This window comes from Helicoverpa zea, chromosome 1, assembly GCF_022581195.2.
Source record: "Helicoverpa zea isolate HzStark_Cry1AcR chromosome 1, ilHelZeax1.1, whole genome shotgun sequence".
NCBI classification, from domain to species: Eukaryota; Metazoa; Arthropoda; class Insecta; order Lepidoptera; family Noctuidae; genus Helicoverpa; species Helicoverpa zea.
In genome coordinates this window covers 4,018,724-4,046,275 of record NC_061452.1, presented here as the reverse complement: position 1 = coordinate 4,046,275, position 27,552 = coordinate 4,018,724, and the positions used below count along the sequence as shown (strand labels likewise).

The 27,552-nt window shown below is 39.7% G+C and overlaps 3 protein-coding genes across 11 annotated transcripts in view; 2 read left to right on the top strand and 1 right to left on the bottom strand.

Annotated features, from left to right (window-relative positions):
* LOC124632155 (guanine nucleotide exchange factor DBS-like) overlaps positions 1–13,540 on the top strand; it is a 72,240-nt gene extending 58,700 nt beyond the window's left edge. For 4 of the 8 annotated variants that reach the window (XM_047166845.1, XM_047166873.1, XM_047166862.1 and 1 more), the window contains exons 12-20: positions 3,438–3,572; positions 5,676–5,861; positions 6,246–6,437; positions 6,844–6,969; positions 7,698–7,895; positions 8,283–8,488; positions 8,809–8,974; positions 12,113–12,245; positions 12,382–13,540. In XM_047166845.1, coding sequence (XP_047022801.1) covers positions 3,438–3,572; positions 5,676–5,861; positions 6,246–6,437; positions 6,844–6,969; positions 7,698–7,895; positions 8,283–8,488; positions 8,809–8,974; positions 12,113–12,245; positions 12,382–12,479 — 1,440 coding nt within the window. In that variant the 3' untranslated portion in view covers positions 12,480–13,540. Of the gene's footprint in view, positions 1–3,437; positions 3,573–5,675; positions 5,862–6,245; positions 6,438–6,843; positions 6,970–7,697; positions 7,896–8,282; positions 8,489–8,808; positions 8,975–9,411; positions 11,014–12,112; positions 12,246–12,381 lie in introns of those variants that run through there. The other 4 variants (XR_006984592.1, XM_047166897.1, XM_047166882.1 and 1 more) reach the window with 4 other exon arrangements.
* Positions 13,541–15,984: 2,444 nt separating this feature from the next.
* On the bottom strand, positions 15,985–17,674 carry LOC124632201 (adenylate kinase). The gene is made up of 4 exons (XM_047166917.1): positions 17,518–17,674; positions 17,268–17,402; positions 16,786–17,022; positions 15,985–16,524 (listed from the first exon to the last, which is right to left on the bottom strand). Exons 2-4 carry the CDS (start codon positions 17,367–17,369, stop codon positions 16,135–16,137), a joined length of 729 nt encoding a protein of 242 aa, XP_047022873.1. The 5' UTR covers positions 17,370–17,402; positions 17,518–17,674; the 3' UTR covers positions 15,985–16,134.
* Positions 17,675–18,035: 361 nt separating this feature from the next.
* Positions 18,036–27,552, top strand: part of LOC124635031 (nucleoporin Nup188) — a 16,751-nt gene continuing 7,234 nt past the window's right edge. The window contains exons 1-16 of one of the 2 annotated variants that reach the window (XM_047170786.1): positions 18,036–18,183; positions 18,266–18,479; positions 18,747–19,351; positions 19,475–19,595; positions 19,733–19,846; positions 19,921–20,220; positions 20,305–20,813; positions 21,010–21,190; positions 21,295–21,559; positions 21,637–21,929; positions 22,008–22,316; positions 22,395–23,813; positions 23,903–24,024; positions 24,102–24,318; positions 24,583–24,786; positions 26,036–26,690. In XM_047170786.1, coding sequence (XP_047026742.1) covers positions 18,164–18,183; positions 18,266–18,479; positions 18,747–19,351; positions 19,475–19,595; positions 19,733–19,846; positions 19,921–20,220; positions 20,305–20,813; positions 21,010–21,190; positions 21,295–21,559; positions 21,637–21,929; positions 22,008–22,316; positions 22,395–23,813; positions 23,903–24,024; positions 24,102–24,318; positions 24,583–24,786; positions 26,036–26,641 — 5,499 coding nt within the window. In that variant the 5' untranslated portion in view covers positions 18,036–18,163 and the 3' untranslated portion in view covers positions 26,642–26,690. Of the gene's footprint in view, positions 18,184–18,265; positions 18,480–18,746; positions 19,352–19,474; positions 19,596–19,732; positions 19,847–19,920; positions 20,221–20,304; positions 20,814–21,009; positions 21,191–21,294; positions 21,560–21,636; positions 21,930–22,007; positions 22,317–22,394; positions 23,814–23,902; positions 24,025–24,101; positions 24,319–24,582; positions 24,787–26,035; positions 26,691–27,552 lie in introns of those variants that run through there. The other variant, XM_047170795.1, reaches the window with a different exon arrangement.

Genomic DNA, 27,552 nt, shown 5'->3' with positions numbered 1-27,552 from the left:
ACATATTTTCATTTACACCGCATCAAATGCTATATGATACATACACCGAGATCAATCTGGAATGCCAATTTTTAAACGGTAGATTATAATACCTCAACTTTTAAGTAAGAGAATAAACTAGATAAATTGACGCGCGTAACTCCTATTATGTTACTGTATTATGTAAAAAGCAATTGATACGAATTTATAACTATCGATTGCAACTACAACTCAAAACGTTTAATTACAAAAATAAGTAATGGTTTTGGAAATGCCTTGACTTTTCACGCTAAAGTTAAATGTAACGACTCTGACATTTGAAAAAAATATCTGGCTTTAACGTAGGGTTATTTCATTGAACGTTTGTAATCTAGAGTGAATACCAACTAACCTATCTACATTTCAAAAACTTCGTATTTGACGATTTTCTGGAAAATGGTTTGAAGAAAATAACGAAAAACTACTTTCATATGAGATTGGTTTTATATTTCCAAGCTCACAGAGGGATCTTGCCAAAGGGCAAAGGGCTCCTGAAGGAAACGCCAGCTGTATTTATTACATGATTTTATACATAAAATAAAGTATATAGTGTTAGCAATTTATAATGGGTAGGATATGACACGATCAACCACTATGACTGTCAGACCCAATAACAATTAAGATCATTGGTTTATTAATGTTAAAGCCAAAAATATTAGGCACGCCAGATTTACCATTAATGTCACGTCCGCAAAACTCTGAAATACAAACTAATAATATTTCCTCAGCACGTGCTCAAACTCATGTCCGTCCGACCCAAACAAAACAAAGGACATCCACAGATGTTTCGGAGAAACAAGATAAAAAAACGAATAGAATAAACCTCGGCTTGAATACTTCAGATCAATAGTGTTGAGTACAAAACGTGTAGAAAGAGACCCTTACAGCTTCGAAGATGTTGGCAGGTGGTGGTGGCCTACAAACACAAGTGTGTGCGTGTAGATATACACTCACACATAGATGGTGGTGCCCATACAACGTGCTTGGTGTAGTGATGCCTGGCGCACGTAGCTGCACGCCGCCCTTTATTACCGTTGTAGGTACAACCGACAGGAATACTGCTCTACTTCGTCATATTACAACTTTGTTTTGGGCACGTTAAAAATTCTTAAAACATTGATGGCATCTTTTGCAACTGCTCAAAATACAAAAGTTATTATGTAAGGCAATAATGCTAAACGCACCAATCTGTTTTTCACAATATACCTAAGCCATAAAGCTAGAGAATAAACTGTTAACCTCACACATATATTTCAAATGCATGCATATTGCAGTTTTCGAAACATGCGATTTCATCAGTCGTGTCAAGTTGTACGTATTTCAAAAGCGATGTTTAAAATTTCGTAAACAGCTATTAAATTGCGGTTCCAATACTTTCAATTCTTAAGATGAGACATTTCGTTACTCTATTTTATTTCTTAATCTTTAAAAATAGCACGTGCTATTTAGTTTGACGCCGTTCCATCCGGTAGTATTTAGAACTTTGCATCTTTCTATTCCAGCGTAATATCAATAAAATTCATCAAACTTTATGCGACACTTCGTAGTTAAAAAGCTTGACAGCTAACCGTCCGTCGTCGATGTCCCTTTTATCGCCGTATAAATAAAGTAGAGCATCTACCGTGCCAGTTTCACTGCACAAAAGTGGAGGCAACAACTTTTTTTTACGGTCCCAACGTATTCCCGCGGCCCCTTCTCATCCCGGCCCAGTGCCATCAGTTCCTTATTCTTACACACGTTTAACAGACACTGACACCATGTGCTCGAGTTCAACTTACAACAAACTTATTGCCCTTAAAACTATTTTAAAACAGACTTTACAGTGGACAACATAATCATATAAGTGACTTCGAGACCAGTGCAACTAGTGTTTGTGTTCTGTGATAACAGGTTAATCCATTAATTATGGAAACATTAAACGTTGTGCTCAAAACTGGATATAAGATTGTTAAAGATTTTTCAGAACAACACAAACCTGTAAGTTCTTTATTTGCTGCGTGCATTTAGTTCATATTCTCAGCAAAAAAGCTCGTATTTATTGAAATTCATGAAGAACTGACTTGTTATTATTACATTGAAAATGTTTTAAATGAAACTCAGTAGTTCATACATAACGAAACTATTGTTGATCCGTGTAAATACATTGTGGATAAAAAAATTACTGGCCGTTTAATGGAAACTATTACAAATTATCTACTTGATAATATTATTACATGATTAGACCTAGTATTATTAGACAGAAATTAACTGGGATCGAAGGAATCTTAAACTTTGGTACACACACATGCTATAAAACTCTTTCGGTGCACTGCAAATATACAACCTGTGACATTTTGACATTTAAATATTTTTAATTATTTTTTTACGTAATATCAGGGGTATTGTCAGTGTCAACTTCGCATGGTAACAACAACAAAAATGGCAAAAAGTAACGTATCTCAAAGTATTCATAGAAAAATTACGATTTAAGTGTAAAAATAAACACAAACAAATTCTCTGATACGAAACAATTCCTCAGTATATTAATTTATAAGTTTATTGACTTTGAGTGCATTTTATGGTTTTTCAGAGGTACATAACTTCCTAAAATGCGGATGTAATATTGTGAACACAAACTATCTTCTACCTGCTAACGTACTCTAAATAAATTCATGCATCATAACTTGTTGAAAGTAATTGATTGACCTGATAAGTCGCTGGTTATTTATTTAGGTATTTTTATCAAAGCAGACCAATATATATTTATTTTTTAAACACTTGGTTTGCACACCGCGTCTTTTATTTGGGTTAATGTTTAATTCTATTAGCAGAGGAATTTCTGGAATCTGTCCACCACTGAAAAGCTTATTTAGTGATTAGAAAACACCATCAGTGTAGGTACATTATCTTCAGTTTTATTGACCAATTCTACTTCTTACGGCCAGTTTTTTCATCAAAAGTTAAAGTTAAAGTAATGTCTAAAGTTAAAGTAACGGTCAAATTCGTTTTTTCAAGGCTAAAGTGACAGCAAAATTCATAGAAAAATTGAATTTAACCGTTACTTTAACTTTAGTCATTACTTTGACTTTTACTTTTGATGAAGAAACTGGCTGTTAATCACCATCTTTAATTTTAAATATTACCTATATAATATGTCTTCCAGAATTAAACAAATCTACTCAAGATTTTCTTCAGTTTCTTGGTGATGTAATAGAATCTAGGACTAAGCTTATATGGATACTAAGATTATATGTAGTAAATACTTTATATACTTAAATAATACCCCATTAATCATACCCAAGCATTAATTTCTAAATAAAGTATATTACGTAACCAGTGTTTAGTTTTGTTTTAACCACTTTGTGTGGTAAATCAAAAGTTGTCATTGTTTTCTTTCATAATCATGGAGCATTGGATTTAACTGTAGCATTGCTCAACAGATGGAGACGTCGGGAGGGTCAGAGAGTTCTGGCGGAGAAGATGCAGAGGCGCGGCGGTCGCGGCGCGGCCATGTGCTCGCCGAGCTCATGCAGACCGAGCGAGTCTACGTGCAGGAGCTTGGCTCCATACTAGCTGTGAGTATCCCCAGAACCATCAACCAATGCAAATGTTAGTAAACACCACCGCAGCTGACGAATCACTGCCGGCCACATTTTTTGCCGCAACACATGTCAGGATAGAGGATGTAACTCATTTCATTTAAAACGGATGCTCACTGTTTTTGTCGCATGACGTCATCCGCCAAAATGTCTATATATAAAAACCAAGACGTTAACCTTTCGAACAAACTCTCTTAATATTCATATGTACACAGTGTCAGAATTGGAATACAAAGCGAAAGCAAACACACCTTTCTCTGGTGCCAGGACCACGTAACGCAACCCAACAGCGAAGTTGGTCTGCCTAACATAGCCAGGCTATTAAATGTCCAATCTTTTCAATGGAACTTTACGACTAATACTGTCATAACAGGCATATACAATACACTACAGGTAGGTTCCTGAGGTGTTTGTTACCAATTAATAGCGACATTCATATAAATGCATCACAATACTATTCAAATAGATCATATGTAATAATATATAAGTTCCTGTTATACATAGCTACTCAATAATTAAATAAAACAATACGGAGGCCTGGCATTACTTCTAAAAACAATCGATGTTATTTAGATCGAATCATCGCTCTGTCACGGTAGATTAGTTCCAATAAAACGTACATATCTCCATGCCATCGCCGCGCTCTGAAAAACAAATGTGCCACTACCATGTATGTGGTGCGTGCGCTAAATGTTTGTGTCCCTCCCGGCGCACTGGCCGCGGGCGAGGCGGCTCAGTACGTCTATCTAGTGCACTGGATGCACCGCACGCAACCGACTGCGTCAGCCCCTCGAGCGGAACGCAATGCATGCTACTCATTCGCAAACTGCACGCCAGTGCAGGCTCTCGGCCGCTTGTTACACTTCGCCACCCTCTGCACCATGAAATATGGAAAATACGACCTCCATAAATCTTCCGCGAATCTCAGCGTCGGCACTTCCTACTCGTGGTACTATAAAAAAAACGATAACCCCACCCAGCGGAAGAAGAAACGACTTACTAGAGCCGCGTCTGACTCCACACTCTTTAGTGACTACGCTAACCAAATATCTCTGTTTGAAAGAAGCAAGCTCCGAAACAAGAAGTGCAAGAAGTCAGTGAGTGATGTTGGTAAAAGCAGTCGTGTTAAATATAATCCGCGTAATATTAAGCCAGTGCGTATGGACCCGTTCACGGGTAACTTCTTTTACGGTAAAACACTACCCGGTTATGAATACACGCAAAAAAGTGAGGAAAAAATAACTTACTTACCGGATTCCGACGCGGTCACTGCCTCCGAGGACACCACCGGCGAATCTCTCACGACCACTGCACCTACAGTACTCGACGTTCCGGAACTGGTGAAGAATCCTTTGTACGGCTGTCGTGATGTAGATCTGCCTTCGCCTGATTATATGACTAGTTCAGAACTTTCAAAGGATTCGCAGCTTAAGTCATCCAGTTGTACTGAGTTAAGGAATACAATGGGAAGTAGTAAAGACTCCGAAGATATATTATCAAGCATCCTTAAAGATTATAAAAGAATAATGAAAGAGTGGAACCATACGATAAAAGATCATTGTTCTTCGATCTCTCACTGCACACATAGCAGTAAACGAGCTTCTACGATGTGTAGGACTAGTAACACCGATAGCTATGTACGAAGCTTACATTCTACATTGTCATGTAGGAAACCAACCAAATGTCTTAAATCTACTAATAATAACCATTACAGTTACGCATATGCCTCAAAACATTGCAATAGAAATCAAAGCAAAAATCATGACAAACTAAAAACACAAAGCTTGAATCGTAACCAAACTCTAAGTAACTGGACGGAGACGCTTCAGACTTTAAAGAAAAAGACAATGTTTTGGAAAATCAATCACAGTTTGACGGCATCGGAATGTAAATGTTTAGAAGCCATTTATGAAGACTACGATAGACGCTTGCAGGACTGGTGTGATACTATTAGTCATTGTTCGTCACTTCTCAACCCGGTAGTCTAGTATATAATATTATGAATAACATAAAATACTGGTTGAATTACGTAGGTTGTAGATAAAATGAATACCTAATTAATATTTTTAATTCTTTCAGGGGTACAAGGAAGAGATCGAAAAGCCAGAAAATCAGCACTTGTTGCCTGCAGCACTAGTGGGACAGGCCGACGTGTTGTTCGGCAACCTACACGAACTGTTCACATTCCACCAGGACGTGTTCCTCAAGGATTTGGAGAAGTCTATATCTGCCACGGAACTCGTTGCCTTATGTTTTGTTGAAAAGGTATGTTTATTTATCTTTTGTTCATTATTTCTTAAATTCTTGCTATGAAATATTTGGAATATTACTTCTTCGAATACAATTTTAGACCTTCATAAACCGGTTTCCTGTATTACGAAATAGCAGGCCGGATCGGGAAACTTGCAGTTTACTTCCTTTAACCTTTCCGTTTCCACTTAAGATGCAATTTTTTCTCAATTTAAGTAGCATAGTCTCGAAAATTTCAGATTCGATTTCTCATCGTCATCATCAATTTTGTTACTCTGACCTACAATTAGGCTCTGGCCTCTTACATAGAAAGCAAAAAATAAACGAGACTTTCAATCATCATCACGTAAGGCTTTTTCAAATTCCGAACACTAACACTAGATCCTTTTTTGTTGTCAGAGGGACACATTCTTCCGGCTATACAGCTACTACTGCCAAAACATCCCGCGGTCGGAGCGACTACGCGAGACATTAGTGGACACGCATCTGTTCCTGCAAGCATGTCAGTTGCGCCTCGGACACAAGCTGCCACTCGCAGCCTACCTTCTCAAGCCCGTGCAACGGATAACCAAGTACCAGCTACTGCTTAAGGTATGTACCCGCTTGAAAATGGGCCTTTAACATGAAAGTAGGGCAACCAACAGCAATAGTTCTCCTAAATAAGTAGGTGCTGTTGTTGGTAAACCCTCATTGGTACATAGTGATAAAATATGAACACTTTCTTATTTATAAATTTATTTAAAACTAACAATATAAATAAAAAAGCAGTCTTGAAAGTTATTGATTACACGTAAAGAGAGATTTCCGCATTAAAGCCAAGATTCTAAGAAGCTTCTAATAGCTTATTCAATTTACCCATCTGTTTTCTCACGATTGATTCAAACCACAAATTACACGTCTATATTGCTCTGTTTTCCTTTCCATAAAATATGGAAATATGCATTTTTGTGCCATGATTTATACAATTATACTAGAACTATTTATATACTATTCGCAGGACCTACTCCGGTATAGTGAATGCGGCTCAATGACGACAGGCCTGCAGTCAGCACTGGACTGTATGCTCGTCGTACTCAAGTGCGTCAATGACTCCATGCATCAGATCGCCATTACTGGCGTACCTGTGAGTAAACTTATTTTATTTATTTATTTATTTTGTTACCCATTGATACTATTTCATCATCATGATCAGTCTTTTAATTGTCCTACCGTTGGACACAGCCCTGTAGATTGATTGAAACGAGGATGGCTCAATGCGAATTGGTGATGTCAGATTTTATTGTCCAGGTTTCCTCGAGATGTTTACTATTCCATATTTTCAATTTGGGATATTGAACTACAAGTAATTCAGTCTTTCGAATTAGAAAAATAATATTAGACACATAGTTGTGAGTTAAGCCGCGGAAACAGTTATTCATTTTCACGCTAATAATATGGCTAATAAGGCTTAAATTAGAGTAGGTACAAAGTAATACGAAATCAAGGTACAGTTAGTGAAGCGTGTGATTATAGAGCAGAGGATTAGCTCATTAGCTGATGCATGTTTGCAGTTTGCAGTACAACATGCAATACAGTTATAACTCAATTACATGTCGGCAACTGCCGCTTTCATAAGATTGATGGCCTACCAGAATACTGATTTTCTTATGAAAAAATGACTGGTTACAACTTAATAGAATTTTCCGTGTTATGACGTTGGTGCCACCCAACTAAAAAAAATACATTTGGTTTTATTACGAACTTGGTGGAAAACCAAATGTACTCTTATTGTGTTTTTCATATGTTCCCAATATACTTAGTATGTAATTTGTCACCATATTAAGACCTAAATTATCCTGTCCATGTTCGCAGCTGGACATAAGCCAGCAAGGCGAGCTGCTAATGCAGGGCTCGTTCCTCGTGGTGTCGGAGAACAAGCGTGACTTACGCCTGCGCATACGACCGCGTCGCCGACACATCTTCCTCTACGAAAAGGCCATGCTGTTCTGCAAGCCTGCTACCAAGAACAGTCACAATAAAGCCACATACCATTTCAAACATGACTTACAGGTAAAATAAAATATCCTTAATATTTTTTTGTGTTCAGTCTTAAAGTGTTATTAGACGGTCAATTATTTTTGTTCTTTGCCAACAACGGAGGCGTTAATTTATTCTCATTAGAAACAGCTTTAGTTGTCACGAGGTGCAATATTGTATTGCGATAATATTATGCTACTGATATTTTTGCGCCGAAACCTAATAACGCTTGTGTCGATAAAATTGCAATATGACTCATAAGATTCATCCCTTCCGTTTTTATTTTTTGTTTTTTATACCTCTTCCTGTATTTGGAGCTGCATTTAGTGTTGTCATGGTCTGTAAGGAGTAGTTTTGCATGGCAACCATTGCTGCCGTGGACTGTAAGGTCAAGGTATTCATCAAGTGATTGCCCTGTAGATGTCACAAATCGGTCTGACGGAGTCTGTGAAGGGCGACCCGCGCAAGTTCGAGGTGTGGCGGCAGGGGCGCGCGGAGGTGCACACGCTGACGGCGGCGAGCGCGGACGTCAAGCGCGCCTGGGTGGAGCGCGTCAAGCGCGTGCTGCTCGACCAGCTCAACGAGCTCAAGGGCGAGCGCGTGCGCCAGTACAGCGCGCAGCACAGGTATGCACCAACACCAGGACGGTTGCTAACGGTTCCAAAGCCCCAAGAGTACTCCAGCCAGATTGATTGCAATTTACCGCGGGCTCTAAATCTCTAGTACCTATAGTACTCCAGCCAAATTACTCGCAATTTGCCACGGGCTCTAGAATGACCTTGGTCACTAAAGAACCATGTGAATCAGATATTCCAGTCAATTTACAGGGTCATTTAATGATTTCCTATTTCACAAAACAAAAACGTGACGTAAATAATATGCCCATATCTGTTTTCGCGATTGATTAATTCGCGATAAAAATCTTATAAACACTTATCATCCACAGAACATTAATACAAACGAGTTCGTGGGACCTGGGCCCGCCGAGCCAGCCGCAGAAGGCGAGCGCGGTCCCCAACCCGACGCGCACGGCGTCGTGTGAGGCGCACGACGAGCCGTGCTGGTCCACCGACCCCTCCGACGACGACGACGACGAGCCCGAACACCCGCCGGTACGTACCAGCTCACACCGGACAACGACCAACACCGGACCTTGATTGACTAACCATAGACTACTCACAAGTCACTACGCCACCTATTCCGAACTTAAAAACTTCTTGGAAATATTTTTAGTCAATCAATATCCTTATGTGAATTATTTGCAAATTGTGATTGTAATTAAATATTGAGATAAAGACATTGAGAAGATAATATTGTATTGTCATGTTCTGTTTAATGTTTTCTGTATGGGAAATGTATGTCGTTATAAAAATAGCTTTGGGATCGAGGTAATTTACCTGCCAATAAATAATATCTAGTCACAGTAATTGTCAGTATGTCCTCCCAATACCGACTACTAACAAAGAACTGTAGTGTAACGCTTAGTCAGGGGTAGCTTTACTAAAATGTGGGTCTCTTTAATTAATGCCAACTAATTTTGGGTTTGCAGTGTTGAGTGAAGTGAAACCCACTCTTTATGTAAGTGTAAAGTGTATTTTTAAAGGAATGCGGGCTGAATAGTCACGGGTAGCGCATGACAACGCTGGCAACCCCACGCACATGATGCTTCCCGTTAACATTACTGTCTAAATTGTGGAGACGGGATTACAATATTGGTCAAACGGTGGTAGCAAACGCGCATCGTCTGAGAATTTGCAGTATCTGCTTACTTAGATCTAGTCGTGTAAATGATGTAAATACTACAAATTCTCGACATACGATAAAGTCATAACGTCCTGCCCTAGTCCAATAGGATTCACGCCCTCACAGCATAACGTTAAGTTAGCAATCATCGCTTTTAGTTGATTTCGAATGATTTAGCGACACCAGCACTGAACCTTAGGTTAGTGGCACGTGACGCGCTCACGTTGTGTTGTTCAACAGGTGGCGGAGGCCGTGGGTCTCAACGGTACCATACACAGAATGGTACAGTTCTTTTCAGTGGCCGGCTCTGCACAGGCCACGTCCACGTTTTACGTGTCACAGTACTGAATGTCCTAACTTACCACATGCTCCCCCCGGAGCCTTTGTACATAATGAAAAACGAGACTGAGTCATATCCAAAGTTTAAACTATCTTACCAAAGAGAACGTGGATATTTCGGTTGTATTCGCTGAACATTAACTATCGTGTAAGTCATGTTTTGTTTGTTATGTCACTCATTGTCAGTGTGCTTATTGGTTTTATGTTAAATTATATGCTTGCTTCAATTAAATGTTATATACATCAGTGTCGATAAATATTATCATTTATTTCTATCTTTGTGTTACAATGTCACGAAATATTTAGTAGAAACACGTATTATAAACTTATTATAATGTAATATATACGTGTATACATATATCTAGCGAATCATATGTCATGTTATGTAATTGAGTGCATAATCAGCGCTTATAAAAAATCTACTATCGACCTACTATCCATATTTTATGTGTTATCTAGAAACGAAAAATCAAAAGACAAAAGAATACATAAATTAGTACAGACTACCCATATTATAATTACCGAACAGAAAATTCATATTAAGTAGTTTATATATAGTTACATACTTTGAACAAGGATAAAGAGGATATGTAGCGTGATTGGACACAGCTGAGCACGGCATCACAGCTTGCATCATTCACTGACCACTGCTTTGGACGTGCAATCAAAAGCTTCTACTGTAATGTTTGGTTTACTAAGTGTGACACCATTTCTGATACAACTCTACCTATTTATTTATACTATCTAAAACTGAAAACATGTTATGAGTTTAATTACAATGCCACCTGGACGAAAAAGTTGTCAACTACCAACTCAATATGTATTTAAAAATTACATAAGTATATTTTTGAAAATTAAGCTCATAATATCAGTAAGTTTTTAGATTATTAGCTCTCGAATCGACTGGACTTATGGACGTAAATCTATGAATATCTATAACTACATACTGGAGTGTTTTAGTATCACTTTACCTTACTTGACAACTATCTTAAGTATATTATGTAATGCCCGCCTATTTTAATGTATAAAAAACCGTCGATATAATAATATACATATCTATCTTCTAAAAGTAATTTATATGACTGTCATCTATGTGGTATCTACAGACCTGTTTACCTAACATTAACGAATATCGGTGTTATCTTGTTCTACTAATCGCTTTAATAACATGCATGGTCTGGTCAAACGTCAAACTAAAGGTACTTATTTATTTGGAAATACAGAAAGCTACTATTTTACAATAACAGTGCATGTTTGTGTTCTGTGGATAGAGTCAAATTACTTTGTGAGTAGTTTGCAATTTTTTACGGAATAGACAATGTTTTCAATTTAAAGTTGGAGAGAATTTGGAGGGATTTTACCCCTGTGAGGAAAACTACCATCTTCTATATATTGCTCTGTTTCTATGTTTAGCTGTCGTCAATGAGACTCTATCCACTCTCTGTTTGACCAGTGGCGAAGGAAAGCATGTTGATCGATGTACAGAATGGATGGTGTGTTTACATATCTACTACATTATGGTTGCTACAGTCATTACAACGCTAGATTCATGACAGTACACAACACACAAACTTACATCCTAACCCTTAATGGGCTGAAAAAAGAGACAACATAAAACAATTTTTTCGCATTTAGCGAGAACCATTAATTGAACCCAAGAAGTTAAGAATGTTTTCAGTTCAGTCCTTGCTGCCTTATCAAATTATTTAACTAACGAAATGTTGTTCACGTCAATTTCCTATAAAAAGGTAGTATCGATTGAAATTGAAGTCATTGTTAACTACAGCTCACATCAAATAACTTTGCCAGAGGTTGGCTACAAATTATACTACATACAAAATGTATGAACATTAACGAGACATCACTTAAATAGCTGACTTCAGAAGGGCAAAGTAATTTGACGAAAGCTGTACAGAGAAACAATACGTACCCATCAACAAATCAACATTATAGAGCCAGCTATAGCCTTACAAATTCGTACGTGGCACTCCTACAATCCACAGAAATCGGGGGACGTTAGCAGAAGGGCTGCAAGGATGTTTGTAGAAAGGGGTAACCTGATGGGAGTATCAATCGTCTCCCGTCCCTCGTGTGGTCTTTGGGAGTGTGACGTAGGAATTGTAGGCTGTAGTAGAGAGAAGGTGGGTACTGAGCGCGGTGTGACACAGGCGGTGGGGTGCGCGCTGGTGGCGCTGTCGGACTACACGGCCGTGGGGCCCAGCGAGGTGTCCCTGCGCGACGGCCAGCACGCTGAGCTGCTCAAGGTGGGCTGCGCCGGCTGGTGGTACGTGCGGCTCGCAGGTATCTATACTGACAACTTTTATACCGGGTTGAAAAGGAACTCTTCTATAGAACTCAAGAAACGAAAAATATTCCCCGTTCTAATTCTTTTTTGGAGTATATGACAGTAATCTGATGGTCCTTGTTTGTCCTGCAGCGGGTCAGGGCGAGGGCTGGGCGCCGGCGGCGTACCTGGACCAGCGCAAGACGTCGCGCTCGTCGAGCCGCTCGCACGACCGCCTGCACGACCACTGAGCGCCGCGCGACTCACCAGCCTGTCGCAGGACAGTACGCTGTGCTCCTACTCCTTACCCCCTCGGTTCCCCGACCTATACTAGATCAGTTAGCTTCTAATATGGATATGTCTAGAAGACGAGTCCTTCATTTACCTGGTAAATTTTTAGACCAAGTGCCTCAACATGTCTTCTTCATAATCATATTCGATTAAAAACGATCCTAAGGGTGTAGATCTTAAAGTTGTTTTCAGCACCAGTAGCGAACGCTCCGAACCCCACTTGTTAATATTTTTCAATGTATGTAAATGTTGTTCTAAAAAGCTTTATTGTAAATTAGTTTTAGCCCAAACGTGTTGTCGTTACGATTATCCAAAGCTATATATAGTGGCGTAGGACGTTGTTAAGTAGCTGTGACTGGTATCGTATCATTTCTGTATATAAATCTACGTTTATTTTTAACTATAGTTATTTATTTGATAATAGTTGAGCTTTCGGTGTTCTTTCGTGTTAACGTCTTAATTCCCCATGACAGAGTCTGTATAGAACTGTTTTCCCTTTGTAGGGACCGTACATTGGTATATTTACAACTATCATTCGTCAGTTATCCTAAGACTTAAGACATGTCTAATTTATGATTGATAGTTTTCATATCATTCTATTCATTCTATACTTACAATATACCTATCAGTGTCCTAATACACTATTTGGTGCAAAAGGTTTGTACCTGGCGTTAGATGGAATATCTTCATAAATTATGAGAAATTTAAATATTAGCATAATAAAATACCAACCTACTTCGAGGATTGCACATAAATGTTAATGTGTTTGCTAGTCGGCGTGAATATTTTTACGATCATGTAACTATCATTAGCATATCGTGAAATGTCATTTGCTTTTTTATATTTTTTGATTATATCACTTTTTTATTTCGGTACTGTCTCATTGTTGTACATTATAAAGTCAAATCTTACATATAAATATAATTGTACCTACATACTATTATAATAAATTGTTCTTTTGTATAAAATTACGTTTATACTTATTGAAAATGATCACAATTACACTGAATCGGTCCATTTATTTTGTGTTTTATTTACTTCCTTTGCGCTTGCATGCAGTCATTATCATTGATAACCTTCCATTGACTTTACAGATATTTACATTTATATCACAAAACTAGTATCGTGGCGCTTTAGCTATTTAGCACTTGATAGTTGGGTTGTTTACTAAACCGTCTTGGTATTACGTGTACTCTGATAAAATCGCATTAATTAAAATTATTAATCGTAGTAGGTGCCTGTAGCTATCTACAATTTATTTCCTATTTAAATATATCAGGACACTGTTACCGTTCTCATCACTTAGTTTTATGCTTACTTTAACACATGCAAAGTGCAGTAAGTACCTTCATCGCAATCCCTATTTAGGCAGTAAGTGTATAAACAAAGTAACAATAACTTCTCAGTTGATATGTATAACGTTTTCAAGCGTAGATTAAATCAGCTATAACTAAGTAGCTGTAGTCAGTAGCCGTATTGTAGTATGATATACCATAGCATAAATGATTCATGTCTTACAACTACCACGTAAGATGTATCATCATAAGATACCATGTTTTAAAACATCGAGTAAAAAACACACATACCTTTATCTTGTTATCTTTGTACGTACCAATATTACACATAACGTTAAAGTTCCAAATTATCAACTTTCAATATTTCGATTCCGTAAAGTGCAAATATGATACCTATACGGCTGTGACATTACCCAGTGATGAATTTTATAAATTTTTACATATAATTTATTCCTAATTGTAAAGAATTAGATGATAAAATATATTTAAAAGCTCTTCTGTACCTACCTACCTATAAAGTGTTTTGTAGGGCTGTTTCTCATGCTATAATAAGTATTATAGTAATGAAAATAAAGTTAAAATTCATATGATGAACTGAAACTCCGCTCCGTTGCGTATACATTCGCTTGCATATGCATAGTGCGTTTGCAACAACACAAAGTCCATGTGTGCGAAGTGCACTTTCATGACACCACAGATACAGATTAACCCTTGTATTGCCGGAGCAGATATACGCGAGACACAATTGGTTTTCTATTGTTTTATAATTAGAGACATACAAGCAGTTAATGTATATTTATGCATGTACCGCCACTGATAGCTTGTGAATGGGATTGTGATCCCAAAGGTGACTTGGCGCGCTCATCTATTTATTGTCTTATCGACGGCTTTATGTCCATCTTGACATACTTATATCTAAAGCTAGATTCTAACGAGTAATATTACTATTAGTAATATACGATAATTTCAGATCAATATGTGAATGTTTACATATAATAGTTTCTATACAAATACAATACTTAAATAGGTAATACTTAAACAAACTATCCATAAAATCTATGTATAAGGGTGCGTTTACACCAAACGAACTAAGAACTAGAGCGTGTGTTCTACACAAGCAAATTCCGCAGGATTTTAGAATTCCAATCAGTGTTGTGAGCAGAAAACATTCTCTCTAAAAGAATTTGAAATCTATTTGGTAGGAGTATGCGATCGGCAGGTTGCGCACCCTAATAGATTATAAAAACCCGCCCACAATTCCAACATATTTAAGTTTAGATAAACTAAATTTAAATAAAAAAGTTTAGATAAACCAATCCGGACGCCTATCGTCCGGATTGGTGGACACGGTCGAAAGATCGGGAAGGGTGGAAGCGAGATAGGGAGGCCTTTGCCCAGCAGTGGGACACTACAGGCTAGATATAATATAATAAACTAAATTTAAATGGAAGCTATACCTATCTAAATAAAAAATAAGACATACTTTTTTGTGCAGTCCGCGTTAATCAAATCAAAACAGACAATAAATTTAATCAGAAATCAGAATTGTTATAAAATAAGAGCAGAAACAACTTTCACTAGTCAAAAGAGTAGGTATAAAATAGGAATAGAACTAGTTACAAGATTTACTGTATAGCACACACGGATCAATTGATCTAGATTAAGTATGCTGCACTTGCCGCAATCAGTCCGTGGGTAGGTCGCCATCCGTGTCCGTGAATGAACCTTGCCGGCTTTTATTTGTAGAACTAATTCTCTATAAATAAGTAGTAAAATGCCAGGATGTGTGCGCAGAATGAGTGTTGTCCTGTAATTATCTAATCTTTTTTCTATGAAACAGAATTACTCATAAAATAGCTGAATAGTCAATATTATATCTATAAGAAATCTGGCATACTAAAATGTGTATAACTTTTAGACTTTTTTCGAGCTTAACCTTGAATACCATGTTGTTTAAACAACCTACATACATACTATGTTATTGGAAAATAATAAAGTTCTCATTATAATCCAACATCTGTTTTCTTTTTACTCCCTATGTTTGTTAAGTTTAACTGATATAATTACTCTGTTATCAAAATTATATTGCACATAATAATTATCTTCTCTTAGCAAATAGCAAGTTTTACAAAGATATACTTTTATCTTACTAATTAATCAAACAAACAACTCCATGATTCCAGTTCACTGTATTTGTTCAAGAAAAATAGTCTCTAAAATAGTTATAGATTCACAATAGCATTAAATCAAACAAATGACAGTTGTAACATACTGCAATATGGAAATTAGATTTGTACAAAACATTTTCTTAAATACTAAGTTACTGGGCCGCTCTTTGCCTCGAAAAGATCCTGGTTTTGAAGATGTTATCAATCTTGCTGAACACATGGTCAGAAGTATTTGACGCATCTATCCTCCAGTGTAGGCCTTTCCTCATGTAGTAGTCTACAAGGGGTACAGTCTGTGCATGATATGTAGCAAGTCGCTTTTTCAAAGCTTCAACATTGTCATCAGACCTCCTAATTAAAGGCTCTCCAGTAATATCATCAACCATGGGTTTCTTGGGTGGGTGGAACTCTTCATGGTAGCTGCGCCCACTTGGTGGATGGATGAGCCTTCCTGTGATTCTTCGCACCAACAAACTATCCTGGATATCAAATTCAATAACAGCATCCAGAGCAGTCTGACGTTTAGCCAGCAGATCATCCAACTGAAATTAAACAATATTTTTTGTAAGAATTAACTTAGTCATGATTATTTTATATGCTCCAGATAACAAAGATAATAATTACAGAAAGTTGTTATCATGAACCAAAGAAAAGTTTTGAAATTGATTGGAACATTCTATTTGACCTTTAGTATAAATGGGTGTGTCTTCAAAGAGAAAGACGTTTATTGAAAGTAGGCTAGTTTTTGACACTTTTTCACTCCAAAATTACTAAAGGCATTAGGTAATTCGATATTTATTTACCTTTTGCGCTTGAGGCACAGTTCTTGGGAAGCCATCAAGGAGAAAACCATTCTTACAGGAAGGGTTGTCCAGGTTTTTGTCAATCATGTTTACAACCATCTCATCAGATACCAGCTTGCCTTCATCCATGGTCTTCTTGAGTGAACGTCCCAACTCTGAGCCGGACGCCACTTCTTCTCTCAGCATGTCTCCAGTGGACAAGTGACAAACACAGTATTTCTCCTTTAGGCGAGGTGCCTGGCAACACAAACATGTCTTGTTATTATGTTTGTCAAGAAAAATGTGAGGTGATATAACTCAAATAATAGATAAACAGTAAACATGTTGAATAACTACACTGCTAATCAACAATCTATGTCATATAGTCAAACATTGATTACATAATATAAAATAATTGGGACCTATAACGCTTATAGACTGGCACAAATAAACATGTTATGGTCTAAGGATTAAAGGTCAAAGATCATTAATACTAATCCTACCTGAGTGCCTTTCCCGGATCCAGGCGGTCCAAGAAGTACAGCCCGGATGCCTATGGGGTCACTATCGGGCTGAAGTTTTACTGCAGGAGCTGCTGGAGCCATTTCTATCGTAAATGAAGCACCGGGAAAGAAAAGCTATAACCAACAAAAGAATGAAACTGTTAATAAAACGATGAATATACGTTCGTCTATAGTAAAAGCATCACGTGCACTGCTAGCTATCTTAATTAATTCTATATCGGTAACCAACCAAATTAAAATTGATAATAATTTGGAGTGAAGCTGCCGACCCTCATGTGGTGACGTCGGTCGATATCGGAATGACAGATGCAAATGTCAAACAAATAATAAACAAAAGAAAACAACAATCCAAAATACTATTTAAGTTTGTGTTAATTTGACTAATTTGTATTTATTTCAATATACTCAAAACTGAATCTACTAATTGAGAAATAGCTATTCAGAAACAATCACAACTTGTGTAGACTTTACAAAAAATAATCTCAAAAGCAAAAACATAACGTAGATAAAACTGGTTTTCAATGTTTTCTATTTAATGCTAATCCAGTTTACACGATCTGTTATATATAACTCATGGCACATAACATGCATACAACTCTAATATGCTGCTTATTTTGTTGCAATGTTTTATGGCATGAAGCTGTATTTTTTCCAATCTCATTGTTATTTACGAATCCATCCATACAATTTTAATTTTAGAAACTGTTTGACTTCTTATGTCATGTACGGTTTTGTCAAAAAGTGACAGACGGATTGACGGACGGCCGGGCGGTTAAATTATGGCTTGCAATCGTAACCTAAAATGCAGTAAATACATGTAACAAAATAATAAATCTAGCTTCATTAATCTTAATTTCTTCCATAAAATTTCAATTATGGCTGTAAATGGCATAAGGTACGTATAACCGAAATGTACGCGTGCATGACTTCACATCTTAGTTACCGAAACTGTATGGAATCAAAATTAATTCTTACAGTTACTGGAAACGATTATGGCGCTGGACCACATCTGAGAGCTTCTCGAATGAAGAATTAGCCTCTGTACTTGGTGACAAAGAAGTGGTAGAGTGCTTGAAACAAGGTCTAGCGAGCTATAAACCACTTAAAGCTGAAGCTTTTGCTCAGCTGCAAAGCAAACATGCAGACCAAACCAAACTGATGAGTGTGGTCCAAACGCTTCAGAACTATATCGTAAGTATAAACCAATTGAAAACACATTGAATAAACAATCAAATGAAACTGTAACCTTCAACAGACCATATACCTTCCTTAAACAGGCCAAGACTACACACTAATGGTGAATAGTGATACAATAATGGCCACATATAAATTTGTAAATAGTCACAGATGTCAATTATTAATAAATGCTTTATGTACAGATGAACCTAATACTGCCCTTTAATAATACAACCTATTGTTTTGGTGATTTACTAATACTAGAAACTTTACTATTTATAGGATGTGGATTGCTTTCAAATATGGGAAATTATGAAAAATTACCTGTGTGACATATCTTATGGCACTCCTGCAAATGCTCTGAAAAATGTAGCCTTTGTTGATACTAGGCCAGTATTCCTGCTGCCAAATGTGTGGACCTTCTACTATGCTGAGAGATTGTTCATGCTCAAGTTGTTACAATACATTGTGCAGTTCAGAGATGATCCCAATCACACGTATAATGAGCAATTCAAGAAAATAATCAAAGACATAGGCATGCAGAACTTGAAAACGTCACTTATTTCTCAGTTTGAAAAATTGTTAAACACAGCGCCCCCTTCAAGAAGAATGCAGAAAGATTTTTCTATTGAAAATATTAGACAGGAATGGGCTGACTGTAATATGAGGGAGCAACTGGCAATCTTACAAATTCTGCTGCTTATTGCTGAAGAAGATATCTTCAGTGAGAGTGAGTTCAACAGGCTGTTCTCATTGTTCAGGAAGCATGGGTTTGGTAAAAGTCAGGGTTACAGTGAGCTTCTAGAGGAGAGGCACAGGGAGGCTTGTATGAGAATCATGTACATGGAAGTATGCATTTTTATGGTTATTGCAGACAGTATGAAAATGTAAGTATAATATATCTTCTTTATAACTGCATTTATCTATCAATTTTTGTCAAAATATAAATGAAATCTGTATTGTAATTACTGCTTTTACTGCTTGCTAGACCTTAACTTTCATCATTTCAGCAACAACTTGTCAGGTTGGATAGACGGCACTAAGGAGGTGGTTGAGAGTGAACTCACAAAGCTGCACATGAACCCTGAGCACAGTGCCATGCTCATCACTTGGATGATGCTCACTCTTCAGGTAGTTTTCATGGCATTTTATTTGTAAATCCTATCTTCATTAATCTCCTCACATTTGTTTCCCACCTTGTGGTGGTGGGTACCTTTAAAAATGTATATTATAAAGAACATTAAATCATATTTTGCACACTATTTCAGAGTGATCACCATGTAAAATTATTTGAGAGTCAATATCAACACTTTGGTGCTACAGCTCTGAGAATGCAAGTCTTTGAATTTCTCTTGCAAATGCTGAATAGTTCTGTATTTAATGTAAGTATCTTCTAGTTACACTTAATGAATTAACATTAGATTTTTATTTTGTTAAAATATTTTTTTTTGCACAGGATAAATCAAAATGTGCGATCATTGCTCGACAAAGGGTATTCCGACTCTTGAACGATCTTTGCGACAAGTTTGATGGTGACGGTACCTTGAGCCACCAAGCAGGCATTATGCTACTGTGTTCACACCTCCTGTCTGCTCCCGAGATCAACTGTCAGTTCTGGAAGCTGCACCAACGAGAAGACAATTGTGGAGTTGTGTCACTGTGGAATACGGCTCTGGAATACTTTCCGTTCAACTTTAATGCCCTGTCCATTTTAGCTAGCGGGATTGCTCAAGGTTCAAAATGCAGTGTATTAAACGTGAGTGCACTTAATATTGAATTCATTTTTAGTCTATTTTATACTAAGTAAAACTGTTATATATATTTTCTTTTCTTTAAACAGTTATTAGATGAGCTCAAGAATCTGCCAGTGTACACAGAAATCTACAATCCAAACGCAGTACCCGTAATGTCACTGCGAGACGACGATGCTATAATAGGTAGAGAATATTACCCCCTAGGTGACCCCTCATATCGCATCGAGATGGGGTCTAAAGCTACCATAATGGAACGAAAGGAAGCAACAATGATCCACTTCCGAACTCCTTATTCTTACTGGACTGTATTTAATAGTGAGATTGAGAAAGCGATGGATAGGAAACAGCATCATCAGAATAATATTGATGTAACTCTAGAAAGGATCTACCAGGGTACAAAAGTGTTAAAGGGTGTGTTAAAAGCGTTGGTAGCTGATAAAGAGATACCAAAGAGTTTGGTGGGGCCGAGTGAGGGAGTCTTTGATGTGCTAGTGAGGTTCATGAGAGCTGATGCACCGCCTCTGGCTCTTCTAGTCGAGTGCCTTGATGTTTGTACTGCACTGGTGCCTGTATTTCCCAAGGAGATCCATTTAAGGTAACACTCATCTTTATTCTAAAGTAATAAGTAGTTTTAAGTTATTTTAAATGTTATATGTTTGTGATATGCAAGTACTCTTTAAACAAATAAATAAATACTACTTCTCCTTCATTCTCTCTTTTCTCTCCTAATATTTAATGAATTATGTATAGTATTATTATTTAGTTGTATAACTTCTTTTACCATATTTCAGACTGATAAACACAGGACTGTTACCGCGCGTTATCAACCAGAAATTATCGTACCAAGAATATGCGAATGGTGCTTCGTTTGACTCAGCGGCTGTTGGTTCTTACTTAGTCACTATAGAACAATTGAGTGGCACTTACAAATTCTTGGGAGCTTATATTGATCTGCTTTGTGCTTTCTATGAGGTTTGTTGATCCCTTCATTTGTTCATAGATATTGACATGTTTTACTGCCTCTCTAGGCGAAAAAACAATTGTATAAATATATTTTTTTTATCCTTTTATTCCAGAAGGCATCAGATGATGAACGTATCAACAAAGAAATCATTCTCCCGGGCCTCATATTAATAGTTCGGGAAGTGTTCCCGAATGTATACAGTTGGCGTTACAGCAACACTCGGGAACGCCGCGACATGATACAACGTTGCGCCAATTTCTTAACTCTCGTGTTGCAAGACACTAAGTGTCCATGCAACTTGTTGCTGAAACAGACTTGTGTATACAGTTTGTTGCACACTGAGAATGCTCTAGAACTCTTGAAGTTTATTTCTGTTGGTATGTATCATATCTAAACTTATTTAATATTCTAAAATATAAATAATTTGCATATATTTACTTTTTATTTTATCCAGGTAATGATCAATTAGAGAGCGTAATAAGAAACGAAACAAATTGGATCTCTGGTACTGGATCTCAATACATATCAACTATTCAACGATGTGTAGCAATAGTTATATTCGCCCTCCGTCTCAAAACAATGGTGACGGAAGCTACAGAAATGACGCCGTTGGAACATCTGATCTTCGCACAGAATAAGCAGAAAGATTCTTTGAAGGTTGTTCCGAGAGTGACTAGTTATATCAACCATTCGTTTAATAAGAGCCTTCCTGTGTTAAGCTGTCGGCTGCTCAAGAAATTCGCTGATGTAAGTTATAAACGTTAAAACAGGACCTAAACTTCTCATAGAAGATTATCAATGATTTATAATACTTTTTTTTTCTAGGGCTTCCAAATGTCCCTCTTTGCGTCCTTAGACATGACTGCTTATCAAGTCCGTGTGATGTTCCTCGATCGCCTCCGAGACGAATACGAAACGATAGGTTTGAAGGTCGCCATATTGGAATTCGTGGCCACTTGTGTTGGCACCCAACCGGGACTAACCGAGGCGTTCTTCATGATGAACCATGAACATAAAATGGATACTGGAGAAGATGATAAAGAAAAGAAAGCAGATGAAAAGAAACCTGAGAGTGATGATAGTTTTGAAGGGATTTTAGGTTATATGGCTGATTATCTTGGGACTGTGAAGAGTGTAAGTAAAATCATTCTTTTTGCCATTTATTTTTGGTTTCAGGCATTTTAATTGAATAGGTATTTAATTTCGTTTCAGAACCCAAAATTACTCCACAGCCCCTTACTATCATGTATCATGGCTCTCTTCCATGCACTATGGAAGAACAATATGCAAATACTAGTCAAGAAATTACGCGAGAACCCCAAGTTTTGGGAGCACATGACCAGCCCACTGTTTAGTGAAATCCAGCCAGGTCTAAGAACATACTCACAAATATTCAATGTGCTCGGTATCGAACTGTTCGTCTCCAGAGACAAACTTGAGCCTAACTTGAAAGAAATGCTTGAACAATTTTTCGATACCAACAAGAAGCATTTAGATAGATGGATCGACTACATATTTTCATTTAACGGTAGAACGGATGGCGAAGAGGCAGTGGATAAAGTGCCTGTTTGGCTTGGGCTATTAACGTCTTGGAAGGATTTCATTACTATATTCTGCAAGTGCCTGCCTATCACTCTAAATATTGCACACAAAGCTAAAATGGTCGCGCCTTGCATGAGCGCACTTCTAAACGAACTCGATGACTTGAAAGACGGACGTCTAGTCGTCATATTAGCAGAACTGTACGTTATAATGCTAGCGAACTGGAAAGATGACTGTTTCGATAACAGAAAAGCAAGTGCCAAGCAAGTGGACAATTTACTGACCAACACTGCTATCGTCTACGAATGTCTGCACCCGAGAGCGATTCGCGCCATACTTTCAATATGTACTGTGGCTATAAGTAGCTTGGACTACGAAATTAAGGCTAACAGTGTAACAGCACAGAATATTATAAGATCGGTGACGAATATCAACAGTTTAGAGCTTGAGAAACTGCTAGATGATATAAAAGATGATCCGAAGCCCGCTGAGCCTAAAGTGAATGGTCACGCAGTCAACGAGAATATTCCTCCAGTGGTATTATCGCTGGCGATGTTGGAGCAGTGCTTAGACTTGTACGACGATATGTTCTCAGGACTCTCTCAATGGTTCCAATCCAGCAGGTTCATCAACAAGATTCTCTGCTGTCTACAAACATGTCTGCAGAACAGACGTCACTATCATACTTCTTTGGCTGCTTTACGTTGTCTGACTGCGTATTCCCGGGGCCCATTCTCAAAGGATCTTTTGATGAGTGATGTGGATCAGTTTCTATGGCTGCAGTTACTGCCGCCGAAGTTCGATGGTGATTCGTCATGGAAGCCGCAGGAATGGTGGCGGGTGTACGCTTACAGTTTAGACTTCATTTCTATGATGGTGATGAAGCACGGCCAGTTTTTCGCTAGCGACGCGATAACATTCGTTGGGGTGCACTTAGAGCATCTGATTGAGGCGGTGCTGTTGCCGCGTCAGGTATTCAACATCGATGCTTTGAACTTGTGCGCGTCTACCCTTAACTTGGTCGTACAGTTGGTCAAGTTTGAAGCAAGGTGGAGAATCCAGAATATTACTTCTTTAACTGGGATTATGGTAAGATATTCTCACGTCTTTAAATTTTAATAATGGAAAGTATTGATTTTATCAGATTTTTTACTATTTTTTTGTTGTTATTTGTACAGCGAAGTATAAGCGCATGCCTATACCAATGTGTGACACTCATGATGCGCTCGCGTCGCTCTGCGGATCCGGCACTCCCGCCAACAGAAGACGCACAAAGCCAAAATCCTAATGTACTGCATAGGTAAAAGACCTACGTTTTAAATAACTTTTATTCATACATAATTAAAGGGAGATTAAACGAATATTTTTTTATACCAGAACGTTAGAGATCTTGCACATGGCAACACTGTGCCTCCTGTCATTCAGTCCGGAGTTGCTGTCGCTCTTAGCCGACCCTGGTTTGGACTTGGAGCGCTGGCAGCCCCTCGTCGAGCTACACTTCGGAGCACCCAAGATATCCTATGAGCCTTTCCCTCAGCTAACCTTTGGAACCTTGGTGTCCGCCATATGTCTGCTTACCAGATCTCTTAATCATGTAAGTTAGCTCTGTATTACAGTAATTACTGACTAGGTGTTTGACTCGTGAAACCATATGCCTAGTCGTAGTCCTGCGACGCTACCTGTCGTCTATTTCATTTCGAAAGAAATTCAGAAACTACGCTGTGTGTTAAGATGTCACTGCACTCGAATAGTGTTCGTACCTGAGTACACTTTCAATCACAAATCCGCCGAGTATATTCCATATTGTACAATGATTGTGATGAGAACTTTTCAATAATGTGTGAACATCGCACGTCAGGCATACCACTCGGAGGAGGGTTACGGGTCACGGTCTCCGCGCGGACGGCGACGCGCGTGCTCGTGCGGCAGCCCGGCCGCCGAGCGCCGCGCGGCCCGCAGCGAGTCGCTCACCAGCATCTCCTCCGCCGCCAGCCTGCCCGCGCTCGACGAGCGCCTCGTCGCCGGCGCGCTCGACGCCAGCGCCACGCTGCTCGCCTCGCAGGTACAGTACACACTCGTGCGGCAGCCCGGCCGCCGAGCGCCGCGCGGCCCGCAGCGAGTCGCTCACCAGCATCTCCTCCGCCGCCAGCCTGCCCGCGCTCGACGAGCGCCTCGTCGCCGGCGCGCTCGACGCCAGCGCCACGCTGCTCGCCTCGCAGGTACAGTACACACTCGTGCGGCAGCCCGGCCGCCGAGCGCCGCGCGGCCCGCAGCGAGTCGCTCACCAGCATCTCCTCCGCCGCCAGCCTGCCCGCGCTCGACGAGCGCCTCGTCGCCGGCGCGCTCGACGCCAGCGCCACGCTGCTCGCCTCGCAGGTACAGTACACACTCGTGCGGCAGCCCGGCCGCCGAGCGCCGCGCGGCCCGCAGCGAGTCGCTCACCAGCATCTCCTCCGCCGCCAGCCTGCCCGCGCTCGACGAGCGCCTCGTCGCCGGCGCGCTCGACGCCAGCGCCACGCTGCTCGCCTCGCAGGTACAGTACACACTCGTGCGGCAGCCCGGCCGCCGAGCGCCGCGCGGCCCGCAGCGAGTCGCTCACCAGCATCTCCTCCGCCGCCAGCCTGCCCGCGCTCGACGAGCGCCTCGTCGCCGGCGCGCTCGACGCCAGCGCCACGCTGCTCGCCTCGCAGGTACAGTACACACTCGTGCGGCAGCCCGGCCGCCGAGCGCCGCGCGGCCCGCAGCGAGTCGCTCACCAGCATCTCCTCCGCCGCCAGCCTGCCCGCGCTCGACGAGCGCCTCGTCGCCGGCGCGCTCGACGCCAGCGCCACGCTGCTCGCCTCGCAGGTACAGTACACACTCGTGCGGCAGCCCGGCCGCCGAGCGCCGCGCGGCCCGCAGCGAGTCGCTCACCAGCATCTCCTCCGCCGCCAGCCTGCCCGCGCTCGACGAGCGCCTCGTCGCCGGCGCGCTCGACGCCAGCGCCACGCTGCTCGCCTCGCAGGTACAGTACACACTCGTGCGGCAGCCCGGCCGCCGAGCGCCGCGCGGCCCGCAGCGAGTCGCTCACCAGCCGTGCATCGGAGCTCGGTCCTGCGCCTGATCTCTCTCCGCGTGTGTCGGCGCAAATGCTTGTGCCCTATTATATGTCTTGCGCAGTTGGCTGATCTCCATATATGAGAACAGCCGCCGTAGCCGATTATCGGCTAAGAGGACATCATCATTATCACATATCAAGTTCATAGTCAAAGTAATAAATTCACATGCTACGCCATTATGCTACTTTTCTGACACTCCAATTTGTTTCACAGGCCCTACTTGCAGTACGAGACCCCAGTGTTCCGACACGACACAAACAACTCATTCGTCGCGAACTGAGCTCTGAGCTGACCATGTTCCACGATTTTGTCCGCAAGCGGATCTTGTGTGCTGCTCACGCACGGCCACACCTTGTACGTAATAAACTCGGCGCGTGGCCTCTTGCTGCCAACGAGGAAGAAACAAAACGCATAGAGGAAGCCAGAAAAGAGGGGACCCACTGCAATTGTGATAACGATGATGACAGAACGCTGCCCCCACCACCACCTCCAAAAAGGGCGGCCCACGATTCAATGCGCGAGTATATACTTCGAAAACATTATCTCGACAAATGTGCTCAGACACCAACTAAGGGCCCGCCTTCTCCGGTGTCCCATTCCACACCGACATCCGATAAGAAGAAGGAAACTGCTCGAAGTTCTAAACGCGTGTCCTGGGCCGAGACGACCAGGGATAGCGATGAAAGTTTAGACAGTTCGTTACAAGAAATCGAAGAACCTGCTTACTCTAACTTAACTGATGTACAAATTAATAATGATGAAGATTACTTTCACTTCATGTCAGTAGTATTCCTTTACATTTGTCAAACAGAGTTATAATTTTCCATTTTTGTATTAAGTGTATGAAATAAATGCCTTTTTTTCTGCTTATACGTATTTTCATTCATCCTCAATATAGCCTTAAGCTTGCTTTTTTTACTAATGTTCCACCAGTATGTTAACCTGGTTAGTATTATGTTGATTAGTACAAGGAAGAAAATAAAATACGTAAAAATATATATTTTTTTTTTAAGTAAATAGAATAAAAATGTGCGAGAATTAGAACTCAAGGGGAGTACATAAGAGGACTAAATACATAATAGGAGTACAAGGGGGATTACATGAGAAGAATACATAAGTGATTAAATAAGAGAAGAGATAGAGAGTACGTAAGAGGAGTATATCGGGTGTGTCGTACCTAATCACATTAAATTAAATACGTTAACATACTGGTTAATATAATGTTGATTAGTACAAAGAAAAAAATAAAATATGTAAAACCAAAAAACATATTTTTTCAAACAAAGTAAATAGCGTATAATTCTTTTAAGCGATTTTCGTAGATGCGGTGTAGCGAGACAATGATGTTGCATCCCCCCAGCAGTAGTAGCCAGCCATCGTAATGCTGATCCCATCGGCCTTGATACCTCTCCTCCATCGTTTTTAGGTCCTGGCAAAACCGCTCTCCTTGATCTGCGCTGTATAAACCAAGATTTTCTTGAAACTGGTCAAAGTGACTGGGGCGATAATGCACTTTGATGGACATGTTACATCCTAAGTTTTTTAAATTCTCCAGCATATTGTTAACAATTTCAGAATAGTTATTTGACTTGTGATTTCCCAAAAATATTTTTAGTAACTTAAAAAAAATAAACGAATTCCACGCAAGTTGTTCCAAACTGGTCATTCAGATTTTGGTACCTTCCAACAATCTTCTTATTTGCGGGCCATCAAAAATAGGCTATAAACCA

Bases quoted from the DNA above. Each gene is read 5' to 3' on its own strand.
- LOC124632201 (XM_047166917.1), bottom strand. From the start codon at position 17,369: ATGGCTCCAGCAGCTCCTGCAGTAAAACTTCAGCCCGATAGTGACCCC. The intron at 17,023-17,267 runs GTAGGATTAGTA...TTGTGTTGCCAG, and splicing joins GATCCGGGAAAGGCACTCAG to GCACCTCGCCTAAAGGAGAA. The intron at 16,525-16,785 runs GTAAATAAATAT...GTTTAATTTCAG, and splicing joins CTGTGCCTCAAGCGCAAAAG to TTGGATGATCTGCTGGCTAA.